The 12,988-nt window shown below is 42.6% G+C and overlaps 1 protein-coding gene across 4 annotated transcripts in view; it reads right to left on the minus strand.

Annotated features, from left to right (window-relative positions):
* Positions 1-357: 357 nt before the first annotated feature.
* Positions 358-12,988, minus strand: part of nwd2 (NACHT and WD repeat domain containing 2) — a 36,415-nt gene continuing 23,784 nt past the window's right edge. For all 4 annotated transcript variants that reach the window (XM_029455203.1, XM_029455205.1, XM_029455204.1 and 1 more), the window contains 4 exons: positions 11,885-12,088; positions 11,163-11,313; positions 8,988-9,577; positions 358-5,583 (listed from right to left, as the gene is read on the minus strand). In XM_029455203.1, coding sequence (XP_029311063.1) covers positions 1,687-5,583; positions 8,988-9,577; positions 11,163-11,313; positions 11,885-12,088 — 4,842 coding nt within the window. In that variant the 3' untranslated portion in view covers positions 358-1,686. The remainder of the gene's footprint in view (positions 5,584-8,987; positions 9,578-11,162; positions 11,314-11,884; positions 12,089-12,988) is intronic.

Raw genomic sequence — 12,988 nt, forward strand, 5'->3', positions numbered from 1 at the left:
TGCTTTTATGGGATGTAAATATAGATTTAAAGCAGAAAGTACAAGTACATGTAAAAAAAAAAAAAAAAAAAAAAGTGTACATTTTGGTCATGATTTGGGCTAAAAAAATAAAAAGATTCATACTTGTATCTTAAATGTTGGTTCATCTGTACCAGTGTTTTGCTTTGAACCTGTACTCAGATATTCACAAGCAGCTTCTTTCTGTGTAACCTCACAGTTGATACCATTTTATTTTGCTTTTAAAATGACATTATTATTAATATTTATCTTGACTGCTTAGAATTATTTCTGCAAATACATATTTTCCTACACATTCACAGTCTTGAATTCTCCATGCAATGTTTTTTTCCCCAACAGGTTTACAAAAGCTGACATAAAACCCAAATTTTACAAGCTCAAAATGTTATTAACCCTTACATGATCGCATATATCTCCAAATTTCTCTGTCTCTGCTGTCACGTGGTCATTTTGTATTGATACCAGGAATATATAAAGAGACTGTCGCATGTCAAGTGAGTAAGCTATAGCCAGCAAGTACCTGGATTGCCTTGTGTATTTTTGTAGGCAAATCAAATACCTATTTTAAGACAAACCTACATCACTTTATACGTTTCATATGAATAAATCTAAATTTCTCCACTCATAAAGTGCTTCCACCTACTGTCTAAACCTGTAAATATATTCACATGGCCAAGTTGTTTCAGTGAAACATTGGGCTAATCTGTCCTTCTACTCAACCATTTGAAAAAACTCCACTAGACCTAAAGCAAGTACACTGGTTAAGGCGTGAATGTGTATGGTGCTATGCTACACTATGCTCAATAGTGGTGTTTCCCTTAAAACAAAGAGCACACAAACTGATGGAACTGCAGGTAAATTCACACCAACTTTACGTAAACTGCTCCGAGACATTTCTACAGCTATCATTACAAAGAGCAATGCCATCGATATCTTGTGTTGTTGACTGGATTTCAATACACTGATCATTTAGATTTAACATCAATGCAAGTATTAAGTAACTGTGTATACTGTGTTTACAAATTCCCTGCATTTTCATAAATCTTGTAATCTGCACATAAAGAACATTTTAAATTCCAGGCACTCACTTTGATTGCATTAAGCACAACGTAACATTTTTAAGGAGTTGCACAAATTGCAGCAGCCAAAAAGGGATATGTACATATGTTCATAAATCTTCCTTTTTTTTTGTACAGTACCGACTGATGTTGATACAAACATAAAAACTCTTAAACATTATGGCTTAATGTGCACAATGTAAATAAAGATAGTGTACAATGAAAGTGGCTAAGATCACTGGAATGGCTTTGAAAATGTTTGACCAAGACATTTGAATAATAACTTTGTTCTTCAAATGCAAAAGGACACATAATGGCAAACTAATACCTCACAGAATTAACATTTTTCTTCTTTTCGAAAACATAATATTTTTCTAACAGTCTTTGTGTGTAAAACAAATAGGAACTGTATTATAAGTTGGAAGTAAGTAATACATAATTTGAGTGCAGCGTTAAAACGGTCGGCCCATTAACTACCCAGAGGGCTGACATCTGCAGCTGAATCACGTGGCTGTAAACAAGAATCAACTGCAACCCCAGAGATTCTAAACTTTGTCACCTATCTCCACCTGCCTGTCCTAACTCCACCTGCCTCTCTGATATCCATCTATCACTGCAGCAGTTCAGTCTTTTTTGTAGGCGTGGTCGACTCACCCTCACCAGAGTCGGACACGTTGATAGGGCTGTCCCTGGAGAAGACCTCGGTTGACTCCCTCCAAATGCAGTCGGCGACGGTCTTAAAAGTATGGTTGCCACATTTAGGCCGCACCTTCTGCGAGGCATTGTTGACAATCTGTCGGCTGTTGGAGGTGGCTATCTTTATCTTGAGGGCAGCATCAACACGATCCACTACTGTGTATGTGCCGATGCTGCCGTCCTCGAAGCCGATTATGATGTTTAGTGCTCGCTGGGAGAGAGACAAGAAGGTGGGTGTCTTGTATAGGGAGCATGTGCCGATGCTCTTACCGTCAGCGAGGCGCATCACGATCAAATTAGACACAACACCAGCATCATCGTCTTCATCACAGTTCCGGAAACAGATATACACCAGATAACGTCCATCCCTCGATAATTTCTGACGCCAAATTATACCAGCAGCATGGACAAGCCTCAGCTTCCCACTGTGAAGATCAAGGACATTAATATTCTCATCACCTTTGGAAACAATTCCTAGTTTCCCATTGGGCGAGATCTGGAAGTCCTCTAGATTTTTAAGGAAATTGCTTGGCAGCTGGACTCGCCTGCAAACGGACTCATCTGCCACACTCCAGATGATGACAGTCTCTGTGGATGTGATGAATACCACACAGTCAGGGCAGTCAGGAATGAGCTTGAAGTTGACTATGCTAATGCCATCATCACAAACAAACTTCTTGGATACACTGCCCGACCACAGGCTGACAGCGAGGAGCTTGTTTTTGGAGGTTCCCACAAGGAAAGTGTTAGCTGTGGTGACCATTGCACTCTGGAGGGTGACTAAAATGTTGCACACTTTGTGCCCAGTCCCGAGCCTCCAGACTCTGGAGGCGTTCTGCTCGCAGAGGGACACAACAAACTGGTCGTTGTGGGTGATTAGCAGCTGTGATATTCTTTGTCCATTGATGCGGAACATGTTTTCTCCAGTGGTGGTTTGCCAGATGTACTGACTGGACTTGTCATCTGAAGTCACCATGAGATCCCCAGAGGAGGTTAGGACACAGTTCTCCACTATGCCCTCGTGCTTAAAGACTGTCTCAATAAAGCCAGTGCTGAAGTTCCACTTGTGGACAGTTTCAGAACCGTCCATGGTAAACACATAATCCTCTCTGCCAGACAGCAGCAAGGTCTGGATCTTCTTGCCTGTTTTGTCGATATTGGACATGGCTGTGATGATATCAATGTCCCAAACAGACAGCACTCCACTGCTGGCAACAGAAAGGAGCAGGTTGTGGTGGGCTGATTTAATTAGTTTGACGATAGCCCCTGAGACCTCAATCAGGCTCGCCATGCACTGTCCACTATCCCTTCTCCAGACAAAGATGGAGGAGGTGTTCTCCATGGAGGCCACAATGCTTTGTCCATTTTTGGAGAGAACAGCAGCGACAAAGCGTTCAGTGCGTTTGGCTTTGAACTTCTCTACCATTTTCCAAACTTTTGTGTCCAGAACCTCAATACTTCTGGCCTTGCAAATGAGAATGGAGCGCTGGTCTTCAGATAACTCAATGCCCACCACTTCACTGTCATCCCCTCTACAATCGTAATCCTCCATCAGACGTGTGTTGGTGATATCTTTGGTGTTCCATACTGACAAACTGCCCTCATTGTCAACCATCACCATTTGGTTAAGGGTGTCCAGAACTAGAATGGACTTTACGAATCCTCCAGAAAACTCAGAAGTCACAGTGGCCAACTTGTCCCCATTTCCAAGATGAAAGATGGATGCAGTGTTGAGGTACTGGCCACAGAAGGCATACATTCCATCTGGAGAGCACTGGACACAAGTCACCTCATACCAGCAATGAAACTGGTAGAGAGGCCAACCGTAGAGCAGGTCAATAACATTGACGTCTTTACTAGCCTCAAGCCAAGCCAAAGCATGATGAGTGGATAAAGTAAACCCATTGATGAAGGCCACCCCGCCAGCGACACCACTATGCTTGGACCCCTTTATTTCAACCTCAGATAAAAGGCAGGACTTGTGATTATCATAGATGAGCAGCGTGTTTTTGGTTGTGGCCACGACCAGATACTTTTCGTCAGTGGTTAGCCTGATTCCAAGCACAACGGATTTGGCTGTGTCGATCTGTCTTTGAAGTTGTCTGCTCTCTACATCCCAGGTGCTGACAGACCCATCTTCGAGGGCTACAAGGACTATGTTTGGGGCTAGAGTTGGCAAGATCTCCACAATCTGCATGTAGCTAGAGCACAGAGGAAGCCTCTCTGGACTGTAGGTGACGTCCATAGAGGAGTGGAGAGGCACGATGGAGCAGTACTTGGGGCCATCTTTGTCACACTCCAGAAGGAGGTGTCTGAGCTTGGGGAGGGAGGTGACAACTGGCAGAAGCCTTTGCTGCAGTTCTGCGGACAGCGATGCTGGGTTCTTCAGCACTTTGACCTTGATACTACGGAGAGTGGTGGCCAGGAACTTTAGTTCTTTTTCTTGGGTATAGCTGTAAGCTAGGTCAATGTCTGTTAAAGCCTTGTCAAATTGGCCAATCTTGATCATTGTGTACAGCCAGCTGAAGTTCATGATGACACCAAACATGAGGTCATCAGTGCGCCCACTCCTGGTAAGGTGGTACACCAGCTCTGTCATCTTCCTATGGTTGACAAAGAAAATGTCAGGCTCTAAAAGATTGCACTGGAACACCCAAGGCTGCTCTGGAGTCTGTCTGTCATACGAGTACTTGTCAGAGGAGGTTTTTTCATGTGACTGCTGATTGTGGGGGTTTTTGTGATGAGATATATTCAGGGAAGTGAAATGGTTGTTATCGTAAGTGAAGATCTTCTTCCTGCCTCCTGACCATGCCCCCAGGAAGTACTCAGCTAGGAGGCTGTGCATTTGATGGACATCCTCCTCATTGCTAAGATACAGCTTCTGGGCAATGAGATGCAGGTGTCTGTTGGCCCATACCATCAAGGTGACGTTACGCACCTGACGTTCCACAAGATAACCACCCAGCTCCTCTTTAAGCCTTGCAACCAAATCATAAGAGATCCTCAAGGGATTTTTGAGGTAAGTTGCCACAATCACATCACCCAGAACTATATTATCAAGGGACAGAATATCTTCCAGCTCGACCTCAGTTAGCCCGGCCTTGGCCATGGTGATATACCCTAATGCCCGGAAGACAAAACGTTGGCCTAACTTGTTCTCTACCGAGTAGAAGAGCTGTTCTATGCTTTCATGCACTGTAGAGCACAGGGACCTGTCGTCCACATCTTTGTGAGACCTCCAATGAACTACTTCTCTGTAGATGAGGTTGACAAACATTGGCAATGTACACTTGGCAAGTGCCTCATTGACATAGATCTGTTGGCCTGAGGTGACCTTTCTTTTCACCCCCAGCAACTGCTGTTTTAATGTTTGACTACAGACCTTGCGGTCCCTCTGAATTAATTCCACATAATACCCCTCATCATGGATGAGCTGTCGAAGCTTCTGCAGGATACCATGTTTATTGGGCAACGTTGAGACTACAATGCGGACTGTCCGAGGCAGATGTATGGGGAGCCACCACAGCTTGCGAACTTCATCGCCATCTGAGAGCTGCTCCAGGGCATCCAGGACAATGACCAAGGGTCTGTTGAATGTAGATTCCCCTAGAAGGTTGATCAGGAGCTCCCTCATCTCCTGGATCTTGTTAGGCAAAAAGTGAATCAGGCAGCGGTAGTTTATTGCGATCTGTTCACAAATGCTCTGGAGAAGGGTGCGTAGGTCTGTGGAGGGCTGGCTGGAGCCAATAAAACGGACAATAACCACTGGGTCGGTTTCAGGGCCCATCTCTTTCTGCAGCCATGTGTAGGCCTGAAAAACAGCATTGAGAGATGATTGTTAGAATAAATATAGCATTTCTTTTTTAATATAAGTTTTTAATTTTCCATATTTGAACAGCACATGTGATAGGTACATAGGCTAAAACATAGGCATAAGCAAAAACCAAATCTATAAAAACCAAATCTTAAGACCAGGGGTGGGGAACCTCCGGTCTCCGGGCGAGACCATTTGATCCAGCCCTCGAGGTAATTCGTAAAACGCAAGCAAAAAAAATCCACTAGCAAAAGAAAACTAGACAGCAATATTTTAAACGGGCGACTGACTATTTTTCCTGGCCAAGGTCAGGGTCCTTGAACACAACACGAGCGAAACGTAATTAGGCATCGAAACATTTATAAAACTAACGTTAATTTTTAATGTCCTCAAACATTCTCAAAGTAATTAATACATAGTACATAGCTCTAATTCATAAATTAATAATTTTTTTCATCATGAGAACCATTCTATGAAAGAGCTCTACTCTAATTTTTTGAGGCTTCATTGGTATTATAATTCCATTCATGAATTCATTAAATGGCCCAGCTGAGATTTCGGGGGACATTTAGATGTCATCTGACACATTTAGGGCAATAGTAATGACGACTACTCCACATTTAGCTGTGTGCATGTGTGAGAGATGGGGACAGTAAGAGAGGGTTAGGGTTAGACAGACCTATTTAAAATGTTAAATGATCTACAACTAAAATGTAACTATAATATGTCACATGTTACATATGTTACATTATATACAGCTACGCTGTATCCTCAGAACAGGAAGTTAAGAACATAGAGCTATAAAATTGCAAAGTCAAACATGAACAGGTTGTATTTTCTCTCAAAATAGCTTTTGCGAATCTGTATGCCTATGCACGAGCCTAACACCCACTCTTACAATCACACATAAATGAAAGTCTACAAAACTTTAATTAACCTGAAGTTATGTGCAGTAAAAGCCAGCCATTATCATGGGCCTGAAATTCAGCAGTCTCTGAAGACTCATTCTGCATTGGCAATATTCTCTAACCGTGCCAAAGCAGCCATTGCACTTTTAGGAACCAATTTCCCTACAATCTGCCGCATATTATGCTATAATAGTGTATTTAACAAGTGTAATTTATCATCTGATGTGAATTATTCTTATTCTGCAACTATGTACGATTCGTCTGATGATATGAAAACCTGTTTTGCAACCTCACACACGTGGTTATCATCACATAACTCTACTGAGGCCTAAGGCTACGAGTTAATGCGGAGAAGATTAAAACTCCAAACTAAATATCTCATAATTCCCTTTGACATTATCCTTCTCTTTGTCACTTCCTTACAATCAGCTAGCTCATTAAAGTGTGTGTACGCACAAAACAATATATCATTTTGGTAATCCAATTCTGTAAGAAAGTTGTGAACGCCTACTTGCAGTTGCGTGTATTGTTTATGAATTTGAATCAGAGTTTTTGAGCTCACTGCGGCTGACGGACAGATCCGCGTGCAACACGAGGCTCTTCCCTGAGTCCCACAAATGTTTGATGACATTTTGACCTGAATTCCTCTCGTCTCGGTGGACTGCTCTGAATTATATATCAAACACAAGACTTCCGTGTGTTTTTCAACCATGTTCTCATGTTCTTTTATCAAACCGCACTTAGGTTCCTTGTTTGTGGTTAGTAAAATAGATTGTAGTGACACAGATTATATTAATCTAGATTTGCACCCTTTTTTCTGATAGAAACACGGAAGAACAAATGACGCCTTTGTCCATTTTAGCTTTGGAATCTGCACATATCTAAGACTGTATTTGTGTTACATGACAAACACACCACCAGGAACAGGACCTCTGTTTTCTTTGAAGATCTGGTGTCGTATGAACTCAAGAGTAAAGATATTAATGCTTCAGGGTTCAGATGGCAACATCCTGTGGAGAGTTATGGCACAGTGGCCCCAGACCACTTCACCCTTTGAATCTTTTGGACAGCACAGCCACCTCTTTTAGTCTTCCTTAAACCTAATAACATCCCTCTCTCCTTCAAACAACATGGATTTCAAACTAAACTACCAAAATGGAGATCAACACACAGAACAATATGTTGGTGAGGTGCAAAACAACTACATTTGTCATGCTGAAGCTGTGATCAACATCTGGGTTCAACTTTATCCCCTGTTTCTGGAAGCAAGTATTTTATAATCTAGTCCTTTTTTCAGCCTTTAACTAAAGTTTGACAGGTAAAAGGGGACTAAATGTGAACTGAACAGCCCACTCACATGCTGTATGTGTATTAGTGCAATACGGAAGTGTGATAAATCAGTAGGCTAATCTGTGTGGGCAGTATTAGTAAAAAAAAATAATGTTTAATATTTAAGTCATACAATCATTTGAATAAATTCTTTTTTTATATCTGTTATATATTTAAAAAAAAAAAAAGTTTCGGATGATGATTTTGACGGATCCACCTGGGTTTGACAACATGAAAGAACGAAGATGTTTCTGGCACGAAAGTCAGGACAGGCTGTAAGAAAACAGGTAAGCTCCCCCGATGGAAACTAGATACACGGTCCTGTTGCACTGAAGCGACGGGACTCATCTGCAGCGGAATGACCTGGAATTACTGTAGAAATAGTTGGTTGCTTTCCTACTTAATCCTGTTCCAGGTCCTCTAACACACCTCCTCCTCTCTCACTCGTCACCTGTATCTCTAAGCTTTGATCTACGAGAGCGGACATTTAGTGTCGCTTTTACTTTCAGTCTTACGTTCCCTGGTAATCTTTAACGCCAACGTTTATTCTTTGATCCTTGTTTTATTGCTGTACAGCCGCAATATGAGCTTGGATGATATGAATGGCACTTCCAATAAATGAGTGTGTGAACGCGGCGTTTATTAGAAAGGTTGGACAGGAGGGGTAGATCTGTGGGTGTGTGCTGTGTGATCTTGGCTATGGTGTGATCCTAATGTAGTCGGGCAGCCAGATGGTACACACAAAGCCAGAGAGAGTGAACAAGAGGATACGGTGCATGTGCACAGACACGGAGCAACGCGCACGTTCGCTTTAGAGAGCCAAATTGTGCGCGGACCTTTGCAGAAATCTGTGCAGATGTTCACGGCTGAACAAGTTAACCCGTGCACAGATGTGTACAGTGCGCACCTTTCGCAGGAAAATTAAAGACACGTGCTTGGCATTGGACTGTCTTTTTGGCAGACACACAGATGGTCAAGCGAGTGTTTGATGAGAAGAGATGAACAGTTGCACGCCCCCTCATACTCCGCGGTACAAAGATGGACACATGCTCAGATCAGACGGACAGACGAGCACACAAGCGTGAACACACAGAGAAAGAGGGCCGCACAAAAAGGAGCAATACAACACCATCTTTTTTTTATATTCTCTCTATTATGTCTCACCTGTTTGGCCACCTCAGACAGCAGCAGCGTCTTCCCCGTGCAGGGTCCCCCGTACACCACCAGAGGGCTCATTCTGCTCCCCTTGGACGGCAGAATATACTCTTGCACGAAATCCAACGACTCGGTCTTGAACTCGTAGAGCTCTGCGTAGCTTTTACAGAGGGACAGGTGCTGCAGGATCTCGTCGTACAGCGGGTCCGCCTCCGTGCCGAAGTTCTGCTGGACCGTGGCTTGAATGATATCCACCATGTCCTCGTAGAACTGTTTACACAGGCCTTCTACATAGTGGCTCTCCACTTCTTGGGAGTAGCCTAACTTCATGTCGCAGTGAGTGACGGAAGAGTAGACACGGAGGTTGGAGGCGGCGACGACCGTGGGGATGAACTCGTCGCGCACCTTCAGAAGGCGTTCGTAGGCTTCCTGGTTGCGCATGATGCGATCGGCGTCCACCACGATGTCCATGTATCGGGTCATGTCGGGGATTTTGGCGAAGCGGTCGAAGTTGGCGATCTTGCGAATGTAGCAGACGCACTTCTTGAGAAAGGCAGGAGTTTGTTTCCCAAGAGCAAAGTCTAATTCATCCTCCAAGGCTGAAATAAGAGAAAAACACAACTTGGAAGTCTTAGAAGAACTTTTGGAAACTCAGATCACAGCATTGTCTTTCAATTCTAAAAATTGCCTCATGGTGATAAGGACCCCCCTCTGGATTATAAAGTACAACTTTCAAAGCTAAATGTCTAACAGATGCAGAGCAAAGCTGAACAGATAAGACGCCTTTAGCCTCCGATTAGACTCTTGAGCCTTTTAGAAAAAGAAGAAATAAAGTTGATAAAATCATATAAGCTACGACTACTGAACTGTGTCACAGGCTCACCAACAAAGAGCCGGCTGACTGAAATTCTGCCAGCATCTCTTGTGTAATTTAGCTCACATGGTCGCCGACTAATTAGGTTGGAGAGAGGAAAGTGTGAAAGGAAAGTTCAAGGAGACAATTTTTCCTCTACAGGCTACAATCAAGCCCAGTGCGCTCAATTAAAGTGCATAAAAGCGGCCGTTTCCTGACACAAAAAAGGCGCTTCCTTTTCACGGGGAATTATAAAACTCGCAATTGCTTTGTGTTATTCTTCATGAAAAAGGCCCCATGCTGTGCCAGCTCTATAAGAACAGGGCCATTAAAACAAGGGCTTGTCATCGGATCCTGATAGCATATCGCTTAGATCATCTCCCGCAATGACAGCCGGAGAAAAAGAACAAGAGAATGTCTTGAAAGATTAAATTCAGTGCTGTCCAAACAATTCGGTAATAACTGGTTGATTTTCCAAATGGAGTCTTTTACAGACGGGCGCCGATTCGGAGCATGTTAGAACCTCACATGGTGAAAAATAAACTGTGGAAGGAATTGTTTAACTGTCAGTTTAGCTTCAACGTTTTACACCAGCAAAGGTATGGAAATCTGACTAACTGTTTTTATGTTTGATCTTAAAAGGAATTTTAATTGTACATTGTATAATCTCGAAATGACAAAGTTTTTTGATTGATTGATTGATTGATTGATTGATTGATTGATTGGCCCCTTTGGTGGAAAATAATGAGTATTTTCAAGAATCACGATGAACGACAAATTGTGTTTTTTTTTTTGGCTAGTCGCAGCAAATATTACATTATAACCTTAAAAGACAGGAATAAAGTGGTGTTGAAAAGTTCCGTTTTTACCTGTCATTGCACAACACTATTTATATTAATTGCTGAGAGGTGACCCTGCAATGTGATCGATCAATCTCTGTCATCTGCTGAGCTCGAGCCTGACAGATCCTGATTGCATCTCATCTCTTGTTACCAATTTAGTGACAAGATGACGTCCCGCACAACAGCATTTTAAAAATCATTACTTTTTTCATACATTATGAAAGCAGAGACTTTCTTTATTTCAGGTTAGATGGTTCTATTATGTATATATATGTAAAAAGTAGGGTTATTTTTAGAGTTTCTAGGAGAAATAAAATGACTGTATATCACCATTATCTACTGTAGCAACTAAGTTTTATTTTGGTCAGGAAAGTGTAAAGATTATGAATTTTATTTGAATTTTCTTCCAAAAGGTCAATGTAATAGAAAGATGTGAGACAGTAAGGCTTGTTTCAACTTGAAAGATGAAAAAGTCGACGTGAAACGAACCAGAGCAAAGGAATTTCTTGGCCTGAGCGCTCTTCATGGTCCCCTTCTCCTGGAGCTGCAGCACCGCTGTTCGGAAGATCCTCTTGATCTCCTCCGACACATTCCTCCAGGCCTTGTCATTCTTGGTCTTTGCTGCGCTGCTCGACTCCATCTAGGCAGGACAAGGGGGGGCAGGGAGAGGACAGCTTAGACTGAGGACTCTCATCATGTAGTGAGGGTATATAAACACATGTGTTTAAAACATACTGTTCTGTGCTTCATGGTAGAAACATGCTTTGTGTAGAAATGTCTTTACTGGTATGATGATGATCTAGAAGTGCTACACTGGCCTACAACGTACACTTTTATAACTTAAGTGAAACTCAATGTTATCATGCAGTTAACACAACTTACAACAACCACGTATTTCATTACCTCTATAAAGATAACAAGGTGGAACTGAGAAACTTTGTATAACAGTGGATAACGTTAACTAAATCACTTTTATGGGGTCATTTGTACATGTAATAAAACATTTTAACGCACTTCAAAAGGGCTAAAGGGCTGCCTGAAACTAAACTACTTTCCCCACAAGCTCAAAACAAAGCTGCTTTTCTTTTCTGTATGTGCGTTCCTCAAGGACGACTTTATTCATTACCCACTGATCCATTATCAGCACTGTTAAAACCTCTATTTAGTACCGTGCAAGTGGGTAAAACACATCAGGAAGACAAGCAACTCACAGAGTTCTGGTAGTTCTTAAGCATCTGGGCTTTGGGTTTGAGGTAGTATGCGGGTGGCACAGAGTTTTCATCCCTGCAGTACCACTCTTCCAAGATGTGTGTGTCTAGCCCCGCCTCCACAGCTGCATCCAAGATCATCTCGAACTCCGCTGACTCCACCTCCCCCGGCACTCGAATGCTGCCGTACTTCTCTCCCACAAGACCCTGAAGGGGGGGAAGGAAGGAAGGAAAGATAGAGGGCAGGGAAGGTGATAAAGAGAGAGAGAGAGAGAGAGACAGGAAATGTGTATAATTACGATCCTTCAAACTGTTTTAGGGCTCTATTTTTTGGATCACTGGCGCAGGGTGAATACTAGAGTTGATGATGCGCACGGTGCGATTTAGAATTTTAGAGCCACGGGGCGCAACTGTGGTGCAGTTGGGACATCCACCAGCCATCAGGGATGCAGCTGCCACCACGATCCCCACTCTGTGTGCACTGCGGTACATACCGACGAGCTCTACCTTTGGATGGAAAGTTGTGATACACATATGGCAATGTCGCACCCATCTACCCACGTAGAAACATTCACGGTAAGCGTAATGAAAGAGAAAGAGACTGTGGTTGTTCCATGAAAATGCCATCTGCCCGCCATTAGTCACACACGTAGATATCGCAACGTAAAGATATGTCAACGAGAGAAACTAGCATTAAAGCTAAAGATGAGTAAGGGGCCATCAAACATGCTACAAGATGCTAGCTTTCAGCTCAGATCTGGTGCTATGGGCACATTTTAGAAAGAATAAATAAAGAGCACTGAGGTTCAATGCTAATCCGTGCTCGTAATTAATTGTTTTCAGTAATAAGAAGCTGATTTGTTCTGCTGTTGCACAGCCAATGTTTTAATGACACACTGTTATGTAAAATACACAGCCGTGGCCAAATTTCCTTACGCTCATTCACAGTAGTATTAAGGCAATGAGCAGATTTGCTTTATATATAGAACAGATGGGACTGTTTTAAATTAAAGCAAATGAATGCATCAATTAAAAGGGAGGAATGTAAATGTGTTAGGATCCAAGACTGGGAAATTAGATTTAAATGTGCTTCTGTGCTGTAAGGTA

The sequence above is a fragment of the Cottoperca gobio genome, chromosome 18 (assembly GCF_900634415.1).
Source record: "Cottoperca gobio chromosome 18, fCotGob3.1, whole genome shotgun sequence".
NCBI lineage: Eukaryota > Metazoa > Chordata > Actinopteri > Perciformes > Bovichtidae > Cottoperca > Cottoperca gobio.